This window comes from Harpia harpyja, chromosome 3 (assembly GCF_026419915.1).
Source record: "Harpia harpyja isolate bHarHar1 chromosome 3, bHarHar1 primary haplotype, whole genome shotgun sequence".
NCBI lineage: Eukaryota > Metazoa > Chordata > Aves > Accipitriformes > Accipitridae > Harpia > Harpia harpyja.
In genome coordinates, this window is record NC_068942.1 from 42,215,483 (window position 1) to 42,241,917 (window position 26,435).

The following is a 26,435-nucleotide window of genomic DNA, read 5'->3' on the forward strand; positions in this document are numbered from 1 at the left end:
TAAGGTTTAAAACGGTGTATATGAAAAAAGACCATAAAAAGAGTTCTAAGTACGTCAGGAGCAAAAATGTCAATTGCCTAGATTATGAGCAGGTAGAATTATAAATACTGACAGGAAAAAAAAACCCCAGTGAATGTTCATGTGCCGTCCTTGGAAGGAAGCAGGATGAGACACTGATCTCCCCCGTACGTCTAGTTTTTCCGCCGACCGTTCTTGTCCGAAGGAACGGTACGTGCTTCCCCCCGAATGACGAAAAGGCCTTAAGGCCTAATGCGGACCGCACGTTTCGGCTGACGTTTCGGCCCGTTTCGTCCCAGCCTCGGCATTTCCAGGCTCCCCTACAGCTCGGGGGGCAGCGGGCACGCTCGGAACCGCAGGGCACGGCGGGGGTGGGGGGCGGCCGGGAAGCTGCAGGCGGGTCCCGCGGCTCCGCCGCATAAAACCGCCAAAAGGAGGGGAGCGCCCGCCCCCTTCCCCCGCTGCCATCGGTCCTCCGAGCCAACCACAGACGAGCGGCAGGGGCGGCCCGGCCCGGCAAGCCGAGGAGGTGGGCCGCGACGCGGAAGTGCCGAAGCCGGCGGCCCTACAGGGCGGCGGAGCAAGGCGGGACCGCCCGGGGCGGGTGCAGGATGCTGAAGCTGGCGGTGGGGCTGCTGATAGCGGCCGCCGTGGCGCTGCTGCTGGACTCTTACCCCCCTTCGGGGACCCCGCCGCCGGCGGGCCAGCGCCGCCGCCGGCGGGCCCCTCAGCCCGCCCCCGGGGCGGAGGCCGCCAACCTGCTGTGGGTAGTGCAGGTGAGTGGGGCCGGGGGAGGGGGGCGTGGCCGAGCAACGGCCCGGCGCGAGAGGCGGTGGTTGGCGCCGCGCTGAGGTGCGGCCCCCCCCCGGCCTCCCCCCCCCCCCCCCCTCCCCTCCCCTCCCGCCCGCCCCGCTTTTCGGGGCTCCGTAGCGGGCGGAGGTCGCTGTGCGGAGCCCGGCGAGCGGGGCACAGGGCTGCCGCCGCCGGGGGGCGAGCGAGGGGCTCCCAGCTGCGGTGCCGCCGCGCTCGGTGAGCAGCTGTGGCACCTTCTCCCGCTAACCGTCGTCCGTCGTCCCCCCCCGCCTTCCCGCCTTTGCTGTCCCGGGCGCCCGCAGTTAAGCCTAAGTTACAGGTGTTTGGCCAGTTTGCTAGACTACCCAAAAGATAAGATGTGCGTGGTAGAAGTGGGTAATTAAAACTCACCTAATTATTACACTATCCTATATATTGCATCAGTACCCAATACGGTATTATCCCAGTGAGAAATGCAGGCTCTGCCTGTCCTTTTCCCCTTCTAAAACTTAGAAAAGTTGTGTGGCTGAGAAAATAGTTACGCAGGTTTTTAGCAATAGAAGGTACTGGGCCAGTATAAGAGTGATGTATGTTAGGTTAAATGTACACGGCTTTGTTTCCAGGTTGAACAGAAAATCCAAAATAACCTGGTATAGTCTTGGAAGTAAACTGCCACGTCTGGGTGCTCCTCTGGCCTCTTTTCTGACTCTTCCCCCCGGAGCATTCCTGAAGCACTTAGTGTATAACTAACCACAAGCTGTTTACGTATTTGCAGGTAATCGATGGCTGAGATGTCACAGGGGTTGCTGTGCAATTCCTTCTAACAAATAGTCTGCTTTTACTGTTTTGCTTTTATACTCAAACTCAAGGACACTTTGCCTAAACATATTAGCTGCAGGCAGTGGTCTTAGGGCATAAGCTGGCATATTATTAGTCCTTTTGTTCTCTCCAATTGCTATGTATTTTCAAAGTCAGTTTTTCCAGTAATTTTTCCTTAAGTGACTCAAGGCTTATCTTTACTGCAGAACAGATTTCAAGATGAGAGATACATTTGAATTAATAAAGCCTCTATCTTGAGTTGCTGTCTTGAAGAGAGTCAACTACAGCAGCATATAGCAGCTGCAGAGGTATGCTGACAAGCAGCATGTGCAGCGCCGTACTTCTCTTGCCATGTTCTCTCTGGTTGTGTTACTTCAAGTGGAGTTCTTCCAAGGATAGGTCACGGCACAGCTAATTTGAGACTTGGCTTTACTTTCAAGTGGTTATGTTCTCTTTCAGACGTGCCCTTTAACAGCTGCTTTATCATTGACCTAACTTGGAAATTAAGCAAGCACTAACTCCAGCGTTGTGCCTGATGATGTTGTGGGAAACAGGCTTCAGGCTCCCTGGTGACTCCATAGGTCTAGCCTAGGTCACTGGATAGGGCTCAGGATGATAGGTTCCACCCCCAGCAGTTCCTGCATTGTTTTTCTTCCCATCCACAGGACTGTCTCTTCTTAAACTGAACTAAGTAGCAATCTTTTTACTATAAACTTGTATTAATGGCTCTTTCACCTTTCTTAGAGCAGCACTTCCTTTCTTGCCCAGTGCCTAATAAGCACTCTAGTTCAATATTTGACAAGCTTACAGTTTATTTTTCTCCTGTTTCTGTCAGCTGGATGCATTCTGCTGTTGCAGTAGGCCTTGTTAGTCTCCCTTGTTAATGCCTGCCTTTCCTGAGCCACATGTTCTCTAGATAAGGAAGGTGAGTGGTAATTTCTCCTCACCCCTAAGTCTCTTCCAACCCATTTTGATTAAAGTTACTGCCTGTGATGCAATGAGAGAGGCTGAATTTTCACATCAATCAGAGGGAGGGGAAAGAGAGAAGAAATGCAGCAAGTGGGCCTTTACCTACATTTTGGGAAATTAAATATGAGCATTGTAAGCTTTTCCCCTTGCCCATTGAATTCCTTTATTGGGACATCTTTTGAAGTTAATTTAAAAAAAAAAAAAAAAGGGAGAAGTGCCACTCCCAAGATCTTCATATTTCATGGCTTTTAGTGATGACAGAAACTTAGTCCCAGCTCTCAGAAGTCCCGGGACACTGTAACTCTTAGAACTTACAAGAAAACCCTTTTGTAAATCTTAAACTCATATCATAGTAGCAGGAAAAAGCGGGAAGATGTGTGTAGAAAATCAGGCTTCCCAACCACTGTCTGCTAAAAGGTTGGAAATTTACATTCTCCGTAGTTATCGGTAGAACAGGAGTAAGGTTTCTTGTAAGACTTTTTGCTCAAGAACCTGGACACAGCAACAATAGAAGTTTTTATTTTCTCTGTTTGATTGCTGAGATAGGTGAATTGCAAATCCACAGGCTGAGGAGAAGCAAAATAGGATGTATGCTTGTCAATGATTAAATTAGGTTTGATGTATCAAGGTAGTTTTACTGTGCTTTTTGATTCACACTAGGTTGAATGTATCAATAAAAATGAAGTTAAGGTTATGTCTAAAAGTATTTACCTTTTTTAGCGTCCAATTCTGATCAAGGCAGAAGTTCCATATAAGCAGATGCAGAATTTTCCTAAGCAGAATTAGAAAACTGTTTTCAGGCAATGTTTTCTACATATTCAAATGAGTGAATAAGTAGAAGCTAAGGCATTTTGTCTCCAAGGTATTTTACCTGGATTTTTCAAACAGGAAAAAGCTTTACAAGAGCCAGGTTTATTAAATTGAATGTAAATGCTAATGTTTTTCTTTCTCAGTTAGTGATATCGTCAGATGGCCGTGAGCATGTCCTTGCTGTTTTTTGAGCATCAAATACCATTTGTCTAAACTGAGGATGATAATGTATTAATTGATTGACTGAAGTGGGATTGGGTTGAGATAAAGACAGTTTGATAGGACAGAAAAGGAAGGGAAAATAATAATAATAATAGAATATACAAAACAAGTGATACACAATACAGTTGCTCACCACCTGCTGACCGATGCCCAGCCAACACCTGAGCCGTGGTGTCCCCTGGCCAAGTCCCCCCAGTTTATATACTGGGCATGATGTCATATGGTGTGGAATACCCCTTTGGGTCAGCTGTCCTGGCTGTGTCCCTTCCCAGTTTCTTGTGCACTCCCAGCCTCTGCTAGCAGGGCAGTGTGAAAAGCTGAAAAGTCCTTGACTGACTATAAACACTGCTTAGCAACAACTAAAACATCAGTGTGTTATCAACATTATTCTCATCCTAAATCCAAAACACAGCACTATGCCAGCTACTAAGAAGAAAATTAACTTTCTTCCAGCCAGAACCAGGACACCTGAAAAGCAACAATATTAAAAAAAAAAAAAAAAAATCTTGCTTTTCTTTTTCTCGCTATGCCACCCCGTACGGTGGGCTTTGACTGTTTGGTTCAGAAATTAACAACTTTTACATCGTTTACAATTTTGTACAAGTGGTATCATCATTTCTTGGGCAGTCTTTGCCTTCATGAGGGCACATGGAATGGGATCTAAACACACTCATTAGCTCCATTAAAGTGCATGGGCAGAATGTTAGAAATCTTCCCACTCAGCTACTGGAAATGTCACATGAGGTACAAACTTAGTTATCAGTATGCTTCAAGTCCTAGGTAACTTTAAACTATTTTTGCTTTGCAGAACTACTTGATATTCTCTCTTGCAGCAAGATCACTGTGTTGCACCAGAAGCTCACAGAATTTGAAAGTCAACAAGCCACTTAGAGCCATCAAAACTTATTGTAGGTAGCTAAGTATTTCCCCATGTTATTGTATGCCCTTAGATTTAAGGAAATTTTCTTGATGTAAACGTGATTTTAGGGGTTAGAGATGCAATATCGTGTGCTTGTCCTGCTTTTATTCTCCCCTAGTCGTCCACTTCTGTTTCTCCCTGTATCCCTTATACTGATATGAATCACTGTGACTGCTCTTATGCTGCATTCTTACGTACTTGGATTTGCAGAACAACCTGGGCAGCAATAATCTGCTGCTTGGGACAGTGTTTCATTTTTCTCTTTTTGCAGGTGTCAGATATTCATATCAGTAGATTTCGGGATCCCAAACGAGCTCCTGACTTAGAAAAATTCTGTTCTGAAACAATCGATGTAATTCAGCCAGCACTTGTTCTAGCAACAGGTAAGCAAGTCAAAAGTGTGAATTTCCTGTTGAATGTGCTCTCAAAGGAAGAGCAAATAAGTGAAATTCTAGGATCTCAAGAGATACCTTAAGGTGTCTTAAGCAATGGAAATGGAATTGCAGCTGAAGATAGACTGCTAGAAGCAGAAGAGAATAACTTGTCAACTCAAGAGAATTAGGTTTTGTTCAATGTCTTGAGTCTGATAGTGAGTTTAGTGTGTATTATATGTAACAAAGACATCATTATGCAATATAGCTATTGTTTTCCCAGTATTTGTTGCTACACCTTAGTCCTTGCTAGCAGCTACCTTCCTTCTTGTCCTCCTCAAGAATGATGCAGAATTCTTTGTATTTGAAATTACAGAAGTGAGCAATGTCTCTGATTAGTCAGTAAGAGCCACTTCTCTCAGAACAATACCTGCTCATGTGTATGAAATTTACCTGTGAACTAATGTAAGATTTCATTTCTGGTTTCCATTTGAACATATCATACCAAGACAGGTGAAATAAGCCTTGCCTGATTTCATAGCTTGCGATTGCTATTGAAAGGGATTAAGTTTTGGCAAGCAAATCAAAAAGACTTTGAGCCATTACTATGTGCAAGGCTTTAGAATCTTAATGCTAGACCTGGACTTTTGTTTCTACAGAGAGTTACTTACCTGCTGCTTGCTTTTTAAGTTAAGGGTTCAGAAATAGTTAGCATTCATCTTTTAACTAGCAATGCAGGGAGGCATTACTATATGAACAGAAATCGGAATGCTTCAAACTTTAATTGGAGCTTGAGGGGATACAGAAGGTGTGAAGTTAAACAAAGCTTCTATGACTGCAGTCTTCAGGTATAGTGAATAAGTAACAATTTTCTTTGCTTTGGCATGGCATTAGTAAAAGTGCTGCAGTGACGTGGTTGGTAGATGTTTGAACAGGCTGCTGCATCTGTATTAGAAGGCATTTACCCTTAGAGTTACCTCTTGGACCAGATGACAGGAACGTCCAGATTGCACACGGGATGCCTGCAGCCACTTACACTAGGAAGCTTGGATTGCCTGCTTGCCTAGTTACAGTATTCGTGTAAGCTGTATAGGCCTCTAGTTATATCTCACCTTTGTACACTTTCAGGTGACCTGACAGATGCTAAGACAAGAGATAAACTGGGATCTGAGCAGGTAGAAGCAGAATGGAAAACTTACCAGTCAATCCTGAAGAGATCAAGGGTCATGGAAAAAACCAAGTGGATAGACATCAAAGGGAATCACGGTAAGAAGGAAATGAAACATCTTTCTTTCCTGTGATTACAGAGCTGATTTAGGCAAGTTAGAATATAGAGTATAGAGGTAAAGTGTTAGTACTTACTAGAATGTTAGTAGTTGTTATGAGTCAGTAGAAGGGCTTGCCATCCAGGTGTCTGCTCTACTGAGGGTGTGGTTTGTTTACAGGCACTTACTGGAGTTTTAGTACCAGGGAAGTAAGAGTCATCATTTATTGTTTTTGCCTGGCAAGTGGTAGAACATAGCTTCAGATGTTAGTTTCCGGGTCATTAGTTTATATACCCCATCTTATAATGGAAGGGCAAAATGTAACCTTACCTTGCTGAAGAAATGGTTTCAATTTACTTTTCATAGACCTCACCCCACAGGTTTAAGTTAAAAAGTATCACACATTCAGCAATTAAAGGAAATTTGGTTTCTTTTGAATAGAAAGAACTCATGGAAGTTTGTACACATCATAGTTGTCCCTACATTCTAAGCATTCAAACACAAGCTAACAACCTTGTAGGCTATATAAGCCAGCTGTTACAGGAAGGGCAAAACTAGAAAGCCTAGCATTGGAGAAAAAAAAGTGCATGCTTTGTCATGTACAGCCCATATATGACAATTTACTCCCATTTCCCTATCATGATTATGTTACCAGCCTTAAAGGAGAGGTTGACCCCCACTGCAGTACAAACCTCCCCAAGTTGCTGTCTGTTTTACACATGCTATTCTCTGATGCTATTGCTACTTTATTTTCCTTGGATGAGTTGGGTCTTACTTAGAGAGAATGCACCCAATCTGAAAAGCTTCTGAAAAGCTTTATGGCCAAAGTGGAGACACATGGTTAGCTTTTAGCCACTAAATGACAATTTACATTCCCACAACAACTTTATCTTTGAATTGAAACTTAAATGAGAAAACTGTTCCCACTTTTAGGTCAACTGCATCAAGCATATAACATCTTCTCTGCACAGTTAGACAGCCTGCTTGTCAATTATGCATTTTAAAAAAAAAATAGCTCTTCAGTGCCTGCTGAGACTGCTTTATCTCAACATTAGGAAATATAATACAGAGGTCAATGATCAATTTGATCTGAAAGTTTCTTCATTTCCTTTTTCTCTCCCTCACAGATTCATTCAACATTCCACACCTGGATAGTGTTCAGAATTATTACAGGTACTTTTATTTACCATGCAGATGCCGTTATATTCAAGGTCAAACGCACTAAATGATATTCTGTTTTCATTTATCACATATATGCTTTTTCACTGACTTTCCTATAGTCCAGGATCATATTTGCTATTCCCTCAGTCTTTTCCATTGCCAGTTAGTAGAGCAGAATGGAGAATTCTTTGTGCAGACTTCTTGTTTCTTATCCCTCTGTGTTTTGTAATTGAATATATTGTAAATCTGGCTGTGTCTAGGAAATGTTCTGTGCATTATGTGTTCCATTTCCTTAAGACAGTTGCGTGACATATTTCTGTAAAACCAGTGTTCCCAAAGAATGCTTTTCCTCCTTAAAATAGATGAAAAAAAGAAAAAGAAAGCAAGATAAAACTTCACCATTTTTTTTAATGTTCTTTCTGCATGCCCAAAAGGGCTTTTCATGTCATATGGCTCTAAATTTTATCTGAGCCATTTCTTCACATCTGAGTCATTCTAGAAAACTGAAAGCAGAGAAGCAAGAAGGCAGGCGATGATGATGGGTGGACAAATGTTCTTGAGGAACCCACTTGAGATTTAAATGTGAAGATAGGTGAGGAAACTTTCCCTTCTGCAGCTGGCTCTTTAGCTTGTACATTGCAAAGGTAGCCTCAGTTGTAACTCATGTTTAACTTCTCGGTTTCTCCTGCACTTCACATCTGAACACAAAATCTTGTCTCATAATTTTGGTGGTGCTTTCAGCTTTGACTCTTTGGAACTGGAGGAGGACTTGGAAATCTAAATTCTGCTTTAATTCAGGCTCTTAAGCCACCCACTTTGCAATAAGAACACAGATTAAACATCTGATAGTTCAGTTTGCTTCAGTTCCCTGTGGTCCAGCAGGAGCAGATATGTTTTCCCATAAATTTTGTGGGATAGGATCCTACAGCAGCTGCATTTGCTGGAGAACATGGAATTCACATGTGGATTTACCATGAAGGGATGAATGTGTGGTGCTAACAAGGCTTTTGGATGCACTAGTGCAGTGCACATCACTATATCTTTTGCCACAGTTGTGGCTACATAACAATCTAGTATCAGTCTTCCATTCTACTTTAAGGCTGCTATCAGAAGTCCTAGTGAGACACATGGGAAGGTGTAACACCACTGAATTTGCCAGATCATCCCTGAATTGTTGTTTAGCCTGGACGAGCTTACTGTTTGGAAAGGCGTATGGATCACCTGCCTGTAGTCTACACTGAAGATGCACTGATAGCAAAAGGGATTGGAAAGTATTAGGGTGAAATTCCAAAGCAATTTAGCCAACCTAAGAATTTCTGAGTGAAATTCTGAGTCAGGTGAAAAAGTCTTTGCTTATTAATTAACAGTCTCTTGCTAAACAAATGTGTTCTCATAATGGTTTTTGCTTCATTATAGTCTGGCATCATAGCAAAATAAAGAAACTTTAATGAGATTTATCATGCTTTCTATATAAGACTGAAGAAAGGCACTAAGAGTCGTCAAAAGCTATTAAGCATCACTAAAGGCAGAACTATCTTTACAGGACAATTTTATTAATCTGATGCATTAATAAAATATAAAGATTAAGAAAACTTTTAGTAAATGTGCCACACTCTAGGAAGAGAAAAAGGAGATAGCAGAGTGAAATGGAGTCTCATGGAAGCCCTTTCTTCTCCCCCATGCCTGTGAAGTTTAACAGTCAAAAGGACAATGTCTTTTTTTTTTTTTTTGTCTGAATGACAGTAAGACACTGTCTGCTTGCCTTTATGTGATTCCTGAACAGATAATTCATTCTTTGCTGTACACCTTAGAGCACTGTAGCTTGCAGATATAAAAATAGAGGCTAGGGAAAACAGTTATTCAACACCACATTCTGGTGTTCATTATGTATTAAAATTAAGGCAGGCAGCAGTTGTATTGAAATACAATAATGTTTTTACATAAAAACTTGGGTTCCTATTTTATGTCCACAGCATGAGCAGAGGATGGTTCAACTGTTACACATACTCTAAGTGGGACTAAAGGCAGAAATCTTAGGATTATGATACTGAGCTTCCAGTTTTCTTATTGAAGTTCATGATGTTCATGAAGGTAATATTAACTTCAAAAAGTAAACACTATGAAGGGGTCTTTATGGCATCGGAAGTATTGATTTGTACCTGAAACTTGGTTTTAATACATTGGCTTTTATTCTGTTCAGGTCAACCTTTCTGGCAATTTTATTGTTTATTCTGATTGGTGGAGGAATAGTGATATGAACTGCTTTCTGGATGGCTGTGTTCAAACTATACATCATCTGAACTCAGGGATGTTTTAGCTTCCACATATCATGCAGGGAGTTTAAGAAAAAAGCAAAACCAAAAAAAACAAAACCACACACACACACAAAAAACCCCAACCCAAAAACTCAAAAGAAACAAAAATTCCCCCCCAATTAAACCCAATAAATTTTAGTTAATCTCAGATTTACTCACAATCATTTAGTTACAGAATGTAATTCTTAATTGAGCAATTTAGTAGGTACCATTAGTTGGAATGTTATCTGTCTTTGTCACTGGAGGATATGTGCAATTCCCATCTAGCATAAAGTATCAAAGCACTTCCATTTTAGGAGTTAGAAAAACTGAAAATATCTGTTGTCAATGGAAGGAGAGAAAGCAATGTATACTTTCGTTATTACATGTATTTATCATAGCCAATAGTAGCATAAAACCACAGGGGAAAAAAAAGGTGGAATTAGTTGACATGTCATAAGTCCTTCCCTGTTTACAGTTCTCTGACTATTTTAAGATTAAGATTCAAGAGCTCAATTAACATCAGATAACGTGCAAAAGAGTAGCAACCCTTTTTGCTCTCTCCTTTTACTTTTTGAATGAAGAATTCTGATGACATTCCACATGTGACAGGAGAACTGGTAAGATTTGCTATGTCAAGAAACAAAAAAGAGTAAAAAGCAAGAAGAAATGTTGCTGCCTTTGCTATTTATAAGATTTGGTGTAGTGTAGTGTCTCTGTTTTGGATCTTTTGGAAAGTAACTGAAAAGGTTCAATATTTTTGGGGTTCAAAATCATATTCCATTAGCCAACAGCTGGTCATTCTACATCAGAGTAACTTAAGAGTTCTCTAATAAAATAGTGGAAACAAGGTTCGATGTCCCCGATATTTCTAGGTAAGCAAGGAAAAATTATTTTTGAAAAATTCTTTCAGATACCAACAATAAACACAAGACAATAATTTTTTTTTTTCCTTTGCAGATCTCCTTTAATTAAGAGTGGTGTAAGATCCTGCTGTCCTGTCATCTTGCCTATTTGTTTTGTATCATTTATGCTGCTGGCCTATCCTTTATCCATAAAAAAGTACCATGTTGCTCAGGGAAAGCGTATTTATGCTAACATTTTTTTTAAGTGTTTGTGTGCTAACCTGCTGCTTGTCTTAACATGACCCATGTAATGCATCTTCTTTGAAGTACAGGCTTTTCAGTGCCATTGGTTTTTAAGAAGAGTTTACTGCAGTAACAAGATGGAGCTAGATCTAACGCAAGGAATCTTGCATTTATACTCTGCAGGTCATTTTTGTCATTGCTGCAAGCTTTCCTAACAGCAATATTTCCATTTTATTTTGGCAGGAAATACTCTGCCTGGCGTAAAGATGGCTCTTTCCATTACATCCACACCACCTCTTTTGGGAACTATTCCTTCATCTGTGTGGATGCCACACTCAGCCCAGGGCCTAAGAGACCCTATAATTTCTTTGGGATTTTAAACACGGTATTTTATAAGTCTTGGCATTCCATTTTGCTGGCTGTTTTACTTCTATAGTGGTTTCTTTGGGGGTTTGTTTGTTTTTATAAAGAAGGATTGTCTGAAAGATTTGTGTTCATTTAAAAGAGCCTTTATGTTTTTAAGTTATTATGCATGTGGGACATCTATTTAGAAAAATGAATGTGTCACTTAACATATAGAGTATCTGTGTTTTCTCTCTTAAGAAATAATCCAGTACAAAAATGTCAAATTAGACATTTTAAGGACACTGTCAGTAGTTTCTTAGCGTTTAGCTAGACCTGAGCGGTAATTTCCTTATACGCTGTAAAGTTTAAAAAAAAAAAAAAAAACAAACCCCATACTTTACAATTTAACTCCTTTTTGCTTTATCTAACATTTTTTCATTTTTTCATCTAGCTTTTTTCCCTTAATATTACAGATGAGAGAGTTGTACTTTCCAATGGAATAATGTGAAAGATAATGCTATAAAGAAATGTGTCATTTATGAAAGTGAGGTCTGATCTCTGAGACCATAAAAATTACATGGTACTCTTTTGAAAGAATAACATTAATCCCAATGTTTAAATCACATAGCAGTTTAGATAACATTTTGCTTCCCTTTGATTTTTCTCTGTAGTTTGTTGATATGCTATTGTTCTTGAGATACTCTTCTGAAGTGTTGGCAGAGAGTTAGTGTTCTGGTAAACAGATGCCATATTTTGCCTGTGATAACGGCCTCAATGAAAAGTAAAATGTTCTCCCTCTAATCTTGTCTGAAGGAGGCTTGACATTTAATTAAGTGTTTGTAAAGTGCTTGGTGATACTTAGATGAAAGGTGATGTAGGAGTGCCAAGTACTGTTCTCATTGTTTACTGTAATCCATAGTGGATACAGTAGATCTGCAGACAAACTCTCAAAGAGCTAAGAAATGCAGTTAAGTCTAGAGCTCCTGTCTTTGGCTGCGGTAGGTCAAGTATTTGCTTGCTAATTACCCAGCAGCAGGAGTCCAGAGAGCATCATTTGCAGATTTTTGCACAAAACTTAAAGGTAGACACCTGTAACTTCTAAGACTTAAACCTTTGCCAGGAATTTGAAAAATATATTAGATTTGTATCCGTGATTTGATTGCATAGCTTAGGTAAAAATATTCTTAAACCCCAAATTCATAAAGGCAAAGGAAATATACTTTCACTTAATAAGTCCGTTACATCAACCCAGAATGGTATACTGCATCCATTTTTTTTTTTAATATACCTTTATTTCTGTTTCCTTTATTCATGCCCTTCAGCATTTCTTTTCAGGTAGGAGGGAGAAGAATATGTTGGTGGTTCTCTGGGTTACCCTAGAAGATGATCTGCAAAATGGTGAAAGAGTGGATTTGTGTTCTTTTCTGGTTTTAGTTTTCCTGCCTCCTCTGTTAGACTTTGAGATTTTATTGGTATTGGGAGTCTCTCTGGACAGTAAGTGGTTGATTTAATATTGGAAGTCAAACAAGTAAAGGAGAGAAATTTTACCTGCTGTTTAAAGTGTTACTTTTGCTTAACTTCAACAGCAATGGCTGAGTAATATTTTCAAGGCCCAGCATCATAGTTCATCTAGTTAAATGCCTGAAGCATATGGTGCACAGTTTCTATGGTCTGTCATGCCTATAAAAGGTCATCTAGCAACTCAAAAGATAGTAGGGATGATAATTGTAAGGTAAAGGTGCTTGTAAAATCAACTCAAGTATGTCGTCTTTGACTATATAAGTAAGCAGTAGAAAGGATAGAAATATCGTTTACCAAAATCTTTCTTTATATTGCACTTTTCCTGTGTTTGGTTGCAAGGAAGGTGTCGAGTGTCTTGTTTTCACTTTCTTTTTCCAACATGGGATTTTAGGGATACGTCTAGTAGTATGGTTTGTTCACGCACAGGTCACTGAAGCAACTTAGAGTATTCTCTGTAAAAAAACAAAACAAACAAACAAAACCAAAAAAACCCCCCCCAACAACATTAATTGTATTCTTCATTAGTTTCTTTCTGCTTTCCTTTTGCTATTCTTTCCAAATAGCCTGAATGTTAAAGAGGTTTGTTTGGTTGTCTTTCAAACACCTGCCTGTTTCAGAATCAAATGAAAGAGCTATCTTTGATGGCAACAGAAAGTCTGCACAGCAATCATACTATCTGGTTTGGCCATTTTCCCACCTCAACAATCATCTCCCCAGCCCCAGGAATACGAACATTAATGAGGTACAGTCTGTCTTTTTTTCCCGTATGTTTTCAGTCTGAAGTAAATTTCTTGCCTCTCTTTACATATTTGTCTGTCACTTCTCAGGGTTTCTGCAGTGGTATTTCCTTCCCACCCAAATAATCAGAACTCTTATGGTCTTTTATTAGTTCTGCCACAGCCTATTTATGTGGACATCTCCATACAATGGGTGGGCTGATGCCAGCCTTGCACAGTCAACACCGTGGTGGCACTCTGGAACTCGAACTGGGAGACTGGATGGATAATAGGAAGTAAGTAAACCCTACGTGAGCAAATTATTATATGGAGCCTACCTGGTTATACTGTGATTCCCTTTTACACTGTTTGGAACATTTGAGTGAAACATTAAATCTGCCTGACTGGTTATTACTATTAATGCCTTTGAAAAATGTGTCTGTGTGTAAGTCTGGGATTTTTTCCCCTATACCAACAGTGTGCTAATAAATTAAGTAAAGTAATTTTTTGATTCATTCTTGATATTTAGAAATTAAAAAGACTACATCTAAATGTTTATTTAGTACGTGTTTAGTATTCAAAGTAGACAAATAAATTATAAAATTCAGCATCACTACTTCAAAATACCTATGCTCTGCACCAGCTGTGAGAATTTTAGAGACAAAAATAGTCTACCTGAGAAATGTTACCCTAGCAGCGTATCAAAAAGTGTCTGATGCTACGTGGAATGTATAGTAGTATTCTAGCTTTTACTCTGCAGTAATCCTAAGAAAGGTACTTGTATGCATACAGGAAAAGAGCACACTGGGGTCTTTGTCCGTAACTAGAGTACCTACCCAGACACTGTAATAATGTACATTATATTTGAATTCTTTAACATAATGTTCATCTATTTGATTCATGTGCAAAATTCAATAGATCTTGACATTTGGAATTTTGAGTGGTGCTTCAGTGATTTATAATAAAATGAACCTGACCAGAGGTAACCAGCTGTACAGTTAATACAGCAGGGTTGGTTAATATAGGATCAACTACAGAAGAGAATAAATGGAAAATAAATCAAACAAATTCTGTTTAGGAGCTTGGGAAGCATGGGAATTGGCTGTGCATGTAGTAGTTTGTATCAACAAAATTTTTTTCCTTTCATTATAGGTACCGGATCGTTGCATTTGATCATGACCTCCTTAGCTTTGCAGATCTTAACTTTGAAGAATGGCCTGTAGTTCTTATCACCAATCCCAAATCCTTCCTTTACAGCAGTTCTGCTCATGAACCACTGGTCAAAATTCTTTATTCCACTCATATCAGGTACCCTGTAACCTCTTGATTTCACAGTATTTAACTATATTTTAATAGTTGGGGTCTTTCTTGGTTATAATGTACATCTACATTTATATGTATATACACAAAACCTTTTTTTAAATGCATGTGTCCACTGTTCTCAGAATTCACTTTTCTCTGGAAGATTGTTCCTGAGAGCTCACTTTGTACCGTATCTGTTATAAAAGGAGATAATATAGTAATAATTCATGTTTGTTTTGTTTATGCAGTTATTTCCTCTAAAGTAAATTGAACTTTTTTATGTAACCAAAGATGGTAGAGTTAGATTAACACATAATCTGTGTTATTAATGTCATGTATTCACATTGCCTCTGCTGATTTCAGGGTTTTTTTCTGTGTATTTTTCTAAGTGTTTTCTCTATTGGCTTTGGACTCCTCAGCCTCTTGAGTTTTCAGTTTCACATCCCGTGTAAGCCTCTGCCAATTTTCATATTTGTTTTAAATCTCTCCATCTTCCCATTTTTACCTTTTCTATTTATTTTTTTCATTTGTATTTCAAATTTCTATGCCCTTTCCAACATCTTATATTTGCTGTTAGACCAATATGCATGAAATATATGGGTATATTGCATACATACAATTACAACTAAAAGAAGTTCATCATACTTTTCAGTTAGGAAGCAGTGTCCTACTAAGTCTACCTACTTTCCAGTTTCTTATTAGGACCTTATCTGAACATTCTTCTGATTATATTAAATATATCAACTGGTAGAATCATTCACCATAACTATATGAGACTCCTTTTGACTGAAACATGCTCTGGAATGCCTTTTGTATTACCAGAAATGAAAGAAATGGTATGTGCGATATATTGAGTCTATATTAGTATCACTGTTTCTCTGAGTATAAGCACTGCCAAGTGATACTACTTTTGTTGGTGTCTCAGATCTGTAATATCAGTCTGCATTCTACTCCATTTCTCATAAATTCAGTTACAAAGACTGAGAGGTTATATTCTGACTAGCAAAAAGTTAAAAAAACCCCAAAACCTACCAAACAAAAAACCCCACTACAAACCACACCCAGCAACAAAGAACTTTAGAGAGAGAGACTGCCAATTTTTAATGAAGACATCTACAAGTATTTGTGTCCGTATGTGTGCGGGAGGATGCATCCCACTTGTGTTAGCAAACATTTTGACAGCAAGAGTTCGGAGATTATTTCTGCCAGGACCTGAGGATCTCTGCCACTTTTTCATCTGTCACACAGCGCCGTTTTCTATCCTATTCTTTTGCACAATACCATACAGAACTTCTCTTTTTAACTGTAGGAAAGGGCTACAATGTTACCATTAACCTACAGATATTTCAGTGTTTTAATTTCTAACTCTTGAACTCTTAAGTACAAAGTAGCATAATCTTTAGGGACTTCTCTTCAGGAAGTAATGACAAATCTGCAAGTCCTGTAACAAATCTGTTTATTCACTCCTTAGAATTCTGGCCTTCTCTCCTTCTGTCATTATCTCTGTCAAAGTCTATATAGACAGAGTTCACTTGGGGAATGCGCACCAGGTGTCTGGCCCTCTCTATGTACTGAAGTGGAGCCCGCAAAACTACAGTGAAGGGTTCCATCACATAGATGTGACTGTTCAGGTATGGTACCTGTTGGCATTCTTTGTATTGAATTTTTATGTTGTCATGTCTGCTCCATCACCTTTCTGCACCACATAACTAGGGACAAAATACATGATAACAGACTTCCTTTCATATTTGTCTGATTACAAAAAACAAAGGATTTATTAAATGAAAAAACACTGACTGCTGAGCACAAAAACATTCATAAAGCATCTGGACAAAAGAAAGGATTCTTATTTTTCATGAGAAATATAATAATACATGACAGAAGAGCAAGTAATTGGTCAAAAATAAATTATTTTGAGTAACAGGCAACAATTAACTTTTAAGGTTGTCTTGGAAAAAAAATAATCGGGCTTGATCAAGGAAAATAGGAAGTAGCATCACGTTAGTTCAGAAGGCAAAGGAACTGGATCTGGAAGATTGGAATGCTGTCTTTGATTATCTGTTTGAAGTTCTTTTCATGATTTCTTACAGGCTGACAATGAATATGGTTTCTGTTTCCCAGAACATCAAATGTAACTGATATTAGATCACTGGGTGCAAAAAACGTTTTTCAGTGAATGCTTCTGTTCTTGGTACTATATTTTATTTTTGTACCTTCAAGAGGTCTTCGAAGAACTCGATCAGACTGTTCTAGCATTCTGCACATTTGCACAATAGTAATAGGAAAGTCAGCTTTGTCCTGCTTGGTGGAACCTGGCCGGGCATTATTTCTCACAGGACAAGAGCAATACTGCTTTTTTTTCTAACGGTCTTTCTGTACTGCCAGTGTTCTACCTCCTAGCTTGTTACTGATTTCTGTGGTGCTTTACTTGGGAAAGGTGCGTTTTATAAGTGGTTTATTTTTGGGGTTTTTTAATAATGATGAAAACATATGCACAAAACTGAGTAATATTTGAAGAGGGTTACACAGGCCTGCATAGCAGTAGTTTGCTTGCAAATACATGTTTGTTATCAGATAACTGAATGGGATTTTTAAAAAATTAAGTTCCTTTCCCCTCTAGTCATAGATCACTATTACATCTAGTAACTGAATAGTTTTGGGAAAGCAAGGAGGATGAAGCATTAACTTGAGTTAGGTACCTAAAGAAAATATGAATTCTCAATTGCTGTACATCATTTCTGGGATTGTCCAAATATTGTCTCAGCTGTAATCACACTAAACATACTGAATCCTTTACTATAAATAAACCATTTATTATGTACTGGAAGATAAGGTGTCAGTGTTACACATGCAGAAATATCAGTGTTGAATAAATGTAGCACTGTTATTGTTTATCAGTATCAGTTTCTAACATATATACCAGAAAAGAAGCACAACAAAGCTTCAAAATATGGGCTATTATCTAGAATTGAGCTTTCAGAAAACAAGAGGTGGTGGTGGCCAATAAATAGTCACCATCTTCCACAATTTGCTGAATCTCTGACTGGATCTCCTTCACATGTAATGCTTTCAGATTATGATCTTACAATCATCAGTTTACTTGAAACTACAAAATTGACAGTAAGTAATCCTTTGTAGGTAGAAATATTTAATCCAGCAGTATGTCAGACATGCATGCATCAATCGGATCTTTCCAGAAAAGCTGCAAATGATAATTAGCAACTTTAACTAGATATTTTGTGCAGTACTGGTATCTAATTGCTCTCCTATTTTATATCAATCTAGGATGCTTCAGGAAGAATTAGCACGCGGAGTCATATATTTGCTATGGAAGAAAACCTCTCTCTTAGATTTGGCTTTTGGCCATCTGTTATTCTTCTCACTGACCACTATGTTCTAGTAAGTACTTTCAACAAAACAGCTGTCATTCTGTGTTGGTTTCCCCAGAGACTGCAGGAGGCATTTTCCTAATTCCTGGTAGATTTGAATACACTTTGCTTTTTCCAGATATGACTCCATTGGAATTTCACAAATATTTCAAGTTTCCTTTCTCAAGTCACATGCTTCAAACGTGAAAGTGCAGCAATGGTTCATGCAAACAGTTGATTTCCTGGATTTAGTCACAACTCTCCATTTTTGGGCATAGGTATACACGCATTTTGTGCTAGCAAGAAATTGAAAAGAAGCTACTGGAGATAGTAGGAAAAGGAAACATTAAATCAAAGAAAACTTCACTGTGATCTGTTGCAATATGTGTACTGGCAAGAATGCTGGAGAAAGTCTCACATCAGCTGCTGACCTTATAGGTAGCTCTACCAAAGAGGAAGGCAAAATTCCCATTGACTTCAGTAAGTTCTAGGTCCTATCCAAAAGTCTTACAGCTCCAGTACATGCAAAGAAGGCATGTCATAATAGTTTAGGTGCACTTATAGAAGAACATAGGAAAGTCCACATGACTGTAGATAGTGTTGTAATTGGCTCAAAATTATTATATTAGTTTTGTTAATCAGTAACTGATATTCTCCACAATGTCTTGAAATGCAGTTCTATTCAGTACAGCAGTCAGAAAATGTTTTACATAAGAAGTGTATTTACACTTTTTCAATTGATGTATTTTACAAACCCCATTTTTGAAAGATTCAGGTCTATCGCTTTCAGCCATCCAACTGAATTCAAGTCAGTAAGATGCAAGTCCAATAACTTAGAAACTCTTAAGTTTCTTTTTACTCTTTAGTTCAATGACACCATCAAGCTTTGAATATGTGTTTCCATTAGAAATCTTTGTATCATTCCATCTGTGTCCATAAGGCATACTCAAAGGCAGCTACTACTCCAGGGCTGGCTTAGAGTTAAGACTGTCTTTTCAGGCTCGTGTGCTCTTTGGATTGATGGTGCTGATTCAGATCGCCTTGCTCGTTGTTTTCAGATACCTCCAAAAGCCAGTGCTCAAAGGTATGAACCAATGTTTGTCTGTGGTTTTTAGAGGATCTAATTTTTCCTAAACATTTTTTTTACTATTTATCTGTATGCTAACAATATGCAAGTAATTGCACTGTTAATCACCATATGCATTTTGCATCTAGTGCTGTGAGGTTTGATTGGGTTCTTGGAAGCTGCTGGTTTGCTTTTAAGGGGACTTGGAAAACCTCCAATATATCAAATAAAGTAAATTAAAAACTTGATCAGGTGTCTTTGTTTAAACAAAAATTCAACAAATTGAAGTCTAAAGGTTTCATTTTAATTTGCTCACTGAAGAATCTAATGCCTAGGGAAAGGAATGTTTTATTTTGTATTAGTTCTGTATGTGTGCTTGTTTCACTACAGCTGGCACAGAATTCTCTGTCACTTGAATAGAAAAACAGATTTCCTTCTACAAAAGTAATTTTTGTTAATCTTTGCAAAGATCATGAACAGGCTTGGGTCTTTCTCAAAATAATATTAAGACCAGTTCTGTCATAACTTGATATTTTGTTTGTGATAAATCTGGCAAATGAAAATTAATACTGTTAAACTCATGGTGTTTATCCTTTAAACAATTGTTTGAACCACACCTTACTAATGAGATTTTTCTGGAAGCCACCTTCCTTTCTATTCATGTTAGTGTATGTGCCTTCCTTTATACTCATAATCACGTAGCATCCTGAGGTAACTACAGCAACTGCTTACATAGAAGAAGAATAGATTTTCAGTTGCCTTTATGGAACTCAGAATCTAAAAATGAAAAGAGCTAGCACTCTGTGATCAGCTAGGTCCCTGTAGACCTTGACAAATGTTTTACAAATCAGTGAACAAATTTGTTAGAGCTTTTAATTTCCAAAGGTCAAGCTTGCCCTCTGGGAGTTAAGGCTTTGTGAGAAGGGCAGCCATGTAATAGGTGAAACTCTAAAAGCTAACTTTTATAGGAAGGCTCTCTTGATCTCAGTCTCTGAATTGTCTGCTTCAGTTAGAAAATGAATATTGCTTTTTTTTTTTTTTTTTGCTAACATCACATGCTTGTCAGAATGCTGCCATTTTAATGCCTAGCCTTCATTTTATCTGAGTTGCTATCCGATCTCACTAAGTAGATTTAATCAAAGAAAATCCAGTTCATCTATTCCATGCTGACCTGCCGTTTTGGGTTTGCAGAGTTACTGTTTTGAATCTCTTACTTCTCATTTAATATGAACTTTCTCCATGTTTTTCATTCTAGCTAACTTCATTTTCTGGGTATAAAATGGTTGTTCAGTTTTATTTACATACAGTAAGTGTACTCATTTAGAATGGCAGCTGCTTCTGCTGATTTTAATATAGATTTTTATATTTATTGGTTCCTTACTTTCAGTTATCACAGTAATAGTAGAAAAGCATTCCCTTGTGTTTGTTCTGTAGACATACCAAATACTATTTTTATATTTCTTATTTAATGAGTAAATAATGTACAGATTTGTTTCAGAAAGACCAATTTTTTTACGTGTGTGTGTATATATATGTGTGTGTGTATTGCAACCTGAATTGAGTGTATTTTTCTTAAATGTCGTTTCTGTTTAGAAAAGCCAGGATTACTTACTCTGACCTCGTATTCCCTTCATGTCTTCAGTAAAACAAACACCTTCTATTACTCAATTCTAGTTCTGAATTTATACACCATTCTGGGTAAGTAACCTAGAGTACTAAAGGACATAAATTAGTATTTTTAAATTACACATCAGATCCTGATGAAGAATGAGACTTCTAACATCTTAGAGAATGGGGAAAATCTACTTAAGTTACATAATCTATGTGGAACTTGAAAAGTTAATGTCCAAAGAGACTAAAAGTTTGTTTGTAAGAGCCTAACTTAGAAGCCCTAGAATTAATTAAACACTTAAATTACTCTAAAAGCAAAGTGAGTATTTTTAAATTTAATTTGGTTTTCACATATTCTTTGAGTAAGATCTGGTTGTACCTTGGTGTAAAATAAGTATATGGAACGTACATTTCACATGACATGTCACTAAGACATCTGGGCTGGGATGCTAACAATTTTAGCTTATTTCTCCTCTGATAATATGTTACTAAAATAGCTACTTTCTTGGCAGTCAGTGTAGTATGCATAACATAGTGCAGCCTGCCCAGTTCGACTTCTAAGCTGAGCCAAGCTGGAACTGTTTATGACCATGTCTTTCATATGTCTTACTGTAATTCTGGAAAAAGGCCAGCATTTGAAAGCATCTATCTTTTCCCTTCTCTTCTAAGGAAAATGTTATATGTGGCATTGAAAATTGTCACAGAGATGAAACCAACTTAAAAGTGTTTTCATTGCATGCCACAACTCATTGGTGCACCATGATATTTTCATGTCAGGAACGTTCATCAGATTGCTGTTTGTCGAAGATGAAAACATTAGGCTTATTGCTATAGAAAAGCAATAGAGAAGTCATTTTTCCCCAGTTAACCACTGTGCCCAGGAGTACAAAGGGCCATGTGAAAAAGGGCCACGTCTATATTGTGTTTCCTGATGGTGCTGTATGTTTGGTTTCCTCTCTTGCAGGACCATGGTTTGTAGGTGAACTGATAGAAGGCCAGGTGGGGGCCTGTTTTTCCTTTGGGGTGTTCGTTGGTGGTTCCTTCTTACAGGGTGGTCTGACATTTGTGGTTGGGATTTTACAGGTACGTATTTATAAAAATTAAGGCTGATCAACTGCTTTCTTCTGGGATTTTTTCCTGATTTTTTTTTTTTTTAATAGTTTTTTTAAAGAAAGGAGTCTTGGAAGGATAGAGAAGATTATTGGCCATGCCTGGCTACATACAACAGCTCTTTCTTACCTTTCTGCAAATTTAAAGGGCAGAAAGGAAGGAGGTTATGCATTATTTTTTTTTCAAACTTCTCTTTTCCTCTATTTGATGTTGCTTTGGACTCCCTGGATGTCTGGATTAGAGGCCAACTCTACAGATTTACCACTCTATTTTTTTTTTTTTTTTTTTTTTTCCAGAATATGGTTTAGTGGCCATGGTTGATGGTTGGACTCGATGATCTTGAAGGTCTTTTCCAACCTAAATGATTCTATGATTTTTGTTGTTGTTGTCCTCTGCTCATGCACGGGTTGCAGTGATTAAGCAAAAGGAACTGAATGGCCAGGACAACCTTTGCAGACTGAATAACCCTTCAGATCAGTAGGGGTCACTCTCCAAGTACATGAGTTGGTTTTCCCAGCAGTCTGACCTGCCTGCCCTCTGGTTTTCCCAGCTGCCCTTAGTCTGAAAGAGAGGGTGTAGTTCCTTGGCATTTAAGCCAGACCAAGCTAGTGTTGCCTCCTTCATGGTCCCTCCCTTATGCCAGTGCTAACACTTGTCTGACACCACAGTGGGCTGGGTCAGAGGGCCAAACTGACATAAGGACCTTCCTTCTTTACTGTACTAGTATTTTGCCACGTCCAGCTCCCTGAACCAGTTCCAAGAAAGGTCAGATGCATGTCAGTGCCTCCCACTGGAAGGGAGTGGGCAGGAATGCTTGGCCTGGGACTGAGGCACAGGCAGCCGCAGCTCTATCAGCTGCAGAGTCTTGGAAGGGCATCCTGAGATTCCAGCTCTGGGAATTGTACTCAGCCCTTACAATGGGATGGTTTTATGTGCTCTTATCTTTCTATGCCCTCCTGTATGTTACCCAGAACACTTGGCTTGCTCATCGTCTTATTTTTCTCTGCTCTTCTTTTCAGATGTTGTTTTTCAACCTGCCATTAATGGCCTATCTGTGCTGGTGCCTGTTGCTGCGATGCCAGGGTCACAGCTTCCGCTCTCACATCCGTCACGTCCGATGCCTTGTGGCTGTGCTTGTTCACCTGGCAATGGCACTCCTCCTGGCCTGGCAGGTCTATTCCTGCTACTTCCTGCAGCGAACCTATGGGACCTTGGCTTTCTTCCTCTCCCCAATGAGAATGTGGCTGGTGGTGCTGACCTTGGCTCTGATTTATAAAACCTGGACACTGAAACCATCTGAGCTCAGAACTTACATAGTAGAAATGAAAAACTGTCAGAGCTCCTGAAGTACAATATAAGTATTCAAAGTTCTTTGACTTAAAAGCTGTCAAGGCACAACCTATAGTTTTGTGATGCTGGAATTCCATACAGTGCAGCCATTAGGTGGTAACATCCGAAGCTGCACCTGCATTGCTACAGAGCTGTATTAAATAGTAAATGTATAACGATATGTAACATATACTGTTATTGTATTACACATATACAATATACTGTATAATACATGTTAGATAATACAGTTATACATTATACATTAATACAGTAAACTGTATAATAATCTCTATAATCAGGGGGTTTGTGATACAGAAGATCTGTCTGTATGGATCACAAATGGAAATGTTTGCTCATTACTACTGTGAAAGGAAAAATATTTTTAATTCATTAAATTCTTGATTTTTATAATGCTGGGAAAAGCGAGCACAGATCTTGATAATGAGCTCCATGATTTGTGCTTAACTTTGCTTTTTATTTCAAGATTTACATATATTTTTACAAGACTAACTACAAGACTAGACCAGATGTCTTTATGAAGTAATGGTTATTGCGAAGGTGCTGCAGTAGCCTTCACGGTCAGTCTCCTATGCTTATGCACTTTTTCAGTTCCTACTGCTACACACCAGCAGTTTATAGGCTGTTAGGTATGTATATATGTATTTGTGTTTATGTTTACCTGAGCCATGGCCTATTGCTCTTGTCCTGGGAGTGCTGGCTAATTAATATGCTCTCGTTCTCTCTCTGGGAGGAAGCTGTTGTGTTTTCCACTGCTGAGGTTGCCAATTTTCCCACACTTGACCAGTGAAAGGACAGTGAATGATCAGTGTTGCTAGGATTCCCAGCTGTAGTCAGAGTTCAGCTTTAAAGCAAAGAATGGAGACAAGGTCCTCAGGATGGGAAAGCCCAAAGGAATCGTGTGGTCTGATGCCTATTATGTCTGTAGCCAAGAGGGTCAGGGCTGTATTTCTGGGTCTCAGTTAAATGCACTGAGTGACCTAGGAAAACTCATTTGTTTTCAGTTTTTCTAAGTCTAAAAATTATAGAGCAGTTACATTTATGAAGAATGCAATGATCCAGAGCCAAGAGAGCTGAGCGGCCTTTATCTGTAAAGTAAACCTTCACAAGACTGCTGAGAGTGGAACATTTAAAATACTTTAGGTAATTTTACAGTAACTTATTTATGGCACCTTAGAAAAAACCAGCAGTGACTGTAGTAGAACATACAGGAAAACAAATTAAATTGGAAGAAAATATTAACTACAACTAAGACTTTTTGTTATCTCTAAAATGCAACAGCTTTCCTATTCCTTAAATCCTGTTACTCAGTCATGGGCTATATAATAGGAAAAAGAGTAACAGCTCTCATTTGTGTCAGTTAGTTAAATGCACTGTTAAGAGAATACAGAATGTCATTTGTTGCTACATAAGTTTGTTTTGCAAAGCTGTTAGAAAATCAGAGGCAGGGCACAAAATTTAATTGTGAGAAATGCTACTGAAAAATTAATTTAAAAACTGACATTTTGCAATTGAATTACTTTTATGTGATCAGGGAGCATAAGAAGTGGCAATAAAATACTTCATATCTATACCCTGTTCTGAAATTAGACTTTTTTTTGTTGTGGTGGTAGCAGTTGATTGCAATGTAATCAAATGTCTATGGACTTAAAATTATCTTACAGTCTGTCAAATACTTACTTTTTGGCTCCATGGGATGTGAGTCGTAGATGGATGGAATTCTGTTAAGAATCTCTCAATGCCGTTCTTAGTGGGGTGAGCAAAGATGCTTTATTTGTAGGTGTGTTATCCCTGGCTCTAAGGACCCAAATAAGAATCACATGCTCTGAGATGTGTTTGATGTGTGAATTTTATATGTATGTGGGAATGATGTAATAAATTTTGAGAGAAAGGGACTATCCTACTGCCCTGGTATCACAGTGAAGAGCACACTATGGAAACTTAGAACTCTACCCTGCATAGGAAGCACCTCTTCCCTCATGCTCTACAGACACAGACAGCTATTGCAGCTTTTTGTTGCCTAACAGACAAGTAAAACTTACCTTGTCTCACGTTAATTCAGATTTTCTGCTTCTTAAACAATTTTCCAATAGTCTAAAACCTTAGCAGGGAAGTATTAACTGCCCTACTTGACCTGTACACTTTAACACAGGAAGACTTTATTTACCAATACCTTCTTAAAAGTTTTTTAATTCTTTGTATTTCAGCAGCCTGAAAGTTCTTGGAAGTACAGAGTAGGAGCTAGCCTCTAATTTAGCTGTCCTTATTATATAGGCAAGTGGGGTTGCCCAAGTTAACTATGAGTAACAAAAATCACAATACAGTATGTTTTCCCTTAGAATTCAAACAAAATAAATTGGTTTCATAAAATGCAGCCCCTCTCCCAGAACACATCACCAGTCACTTACTTAAATGAACCAGCGATAACTGGACAAACCTCTGACAACTGTGCAGATATTCTGATAAATCTGCAAGCCACCCTATAAAGAAAACAGCATTTGCTCCTCTGTTGGCCTGTGGTGCCCAGAAGGCACAAATCAACATAGTGGACTGAAGCGAGACATTCCAGTGATAACAGGCCCTGTGTTGCCCTGGGTTGGGTCCTCTTTCAAAATTAAGCTCTTCTGCTCACTGAAAGGCTGCATTTCTACTGAGAAGATAACACAATATTGTGCTGTAATGTCTCTTAGCAATTTACATCAATCATCGGCATCATTGTAAGATCTCTCATGGTGTTACATAGTTAATGACATGTTTTTCCAGTTTATGGATGAATTATGGATGAAAAGATTTTATTAACCTTTTTACTTGAACAGAAGCAAATGGCTTTGGCATTCATTACTTCAGACATACAGTTCTCTTAAAATAGTACTGCGTGGCTGTTTTGGGGTAAGCATGAGCATACAGAGGTCTTCTGAAGTCAGGAGTATCCTAAATCAGGAGTATCTTTGTGAGGACAAATCAGAGCTACACTACATGAAGTGAGCAAAGCAAGTGGCAGATCACAGAACCAGACTGCTGAAGTACTTTACATACCGCTGGCAGACATTAGTATGATCTGTGACAAATCAATCTTTCATAGTGTAAATGCTTGTATTGCAATACACTGCAGGGTTTGTTGGTTTGGGTTGGGTTTTTTTTAATCTGCATGGAGGAGCTCCTTTAAAATACTTAATTCCCATTTGAAACCAGTCTAAAAGGACACTTGAAATTATTATTTGGAAAGAAAAAAAATTCTGACAATGTCTTTCAAATACATTTTGTTATCTTTTTTTTTAAGTCTCTTAGAAAAAGCACATGTCATTTTTCATGCTGCTGTTT

At 38.7% G+C, this 26,435-nt stretch overlaps 2 protein-coding genes across 4 annotated transcripts in view; one reads left to right on the plus strand and one right to left on the minus strand.

Annotated features, from left to right (window-relative positions):
* The first annotated feature begins 392 nt into the window (after nucleotides 1–392).
* On the plus strand, nucleotides 393–24,687 carry TMEM62 (transmembrane protein 62). Of its 3 annotated transcripts, XM_052782234.1 has the most exons (14): nucleotides 393–794; nucleotides 4,821–4,932; nucleotides 6,049–6,186; nucleotides 7,313–7,358; nucleotides 10,972–11,113; nucleotides 13,212–13,336; nucleotides 13,484–13,606; nucleotides 14,463–14,618; nucleotides 16,084–16,243; nucleotides 17,898–18,011; nucleotides 18,980–19,064; nucleotides 20,640–20,744; nucleotides 21,622–21,740; nucleotides 22,787–24,687. In XM_052782234.1, the coding sequence occupies exons 1-14, from the start codon at nucleotides 630–632 to the stop codon at nucleotides 23,111–23,113; spliced, it is 1,917 nt and encodes a 638-aa protein (XP_052638194.1). In that variant the 5' UTR covers nucleotides 393–629; the 3' UTR covers nucleotides 23,114–24,687. The 3 variants fall into 3 exon arrangements, with proteins under 3 accessions (XP_052638194.1, XP_052638195.1, XP_052638196.1); XM_052782235.1 differs by lacking the exons at nucleotides 393–794; nucleotides 7,313–7,358; XM_052782236.1 differs by lacking the exons at nucleotides 393–794; nucleotides 4,821–4,932; nucleotides 6,049–6,186; nucleotides 7,313–7,358 and having other exon boundaries at nucleotides 10,763–11,113; nucleotides 13,158–13,336.
* The window catches only part of PTGR2 (prostaglandin reductase 2), a 35,743-nt gene continuing 21,651 nt past the window's right edge, over nucleotides 12,344–26,435 (minus strand). The window contains exon 10 of the mRNA XM_052782239.1: nucleotides 12,344–13,046. The gene's annotated coding sequence lies outside the window, so the exon portion shown is untranslated. The remainder of the gene's footprint in view (nucleotides 13,047–26,435) is intronic.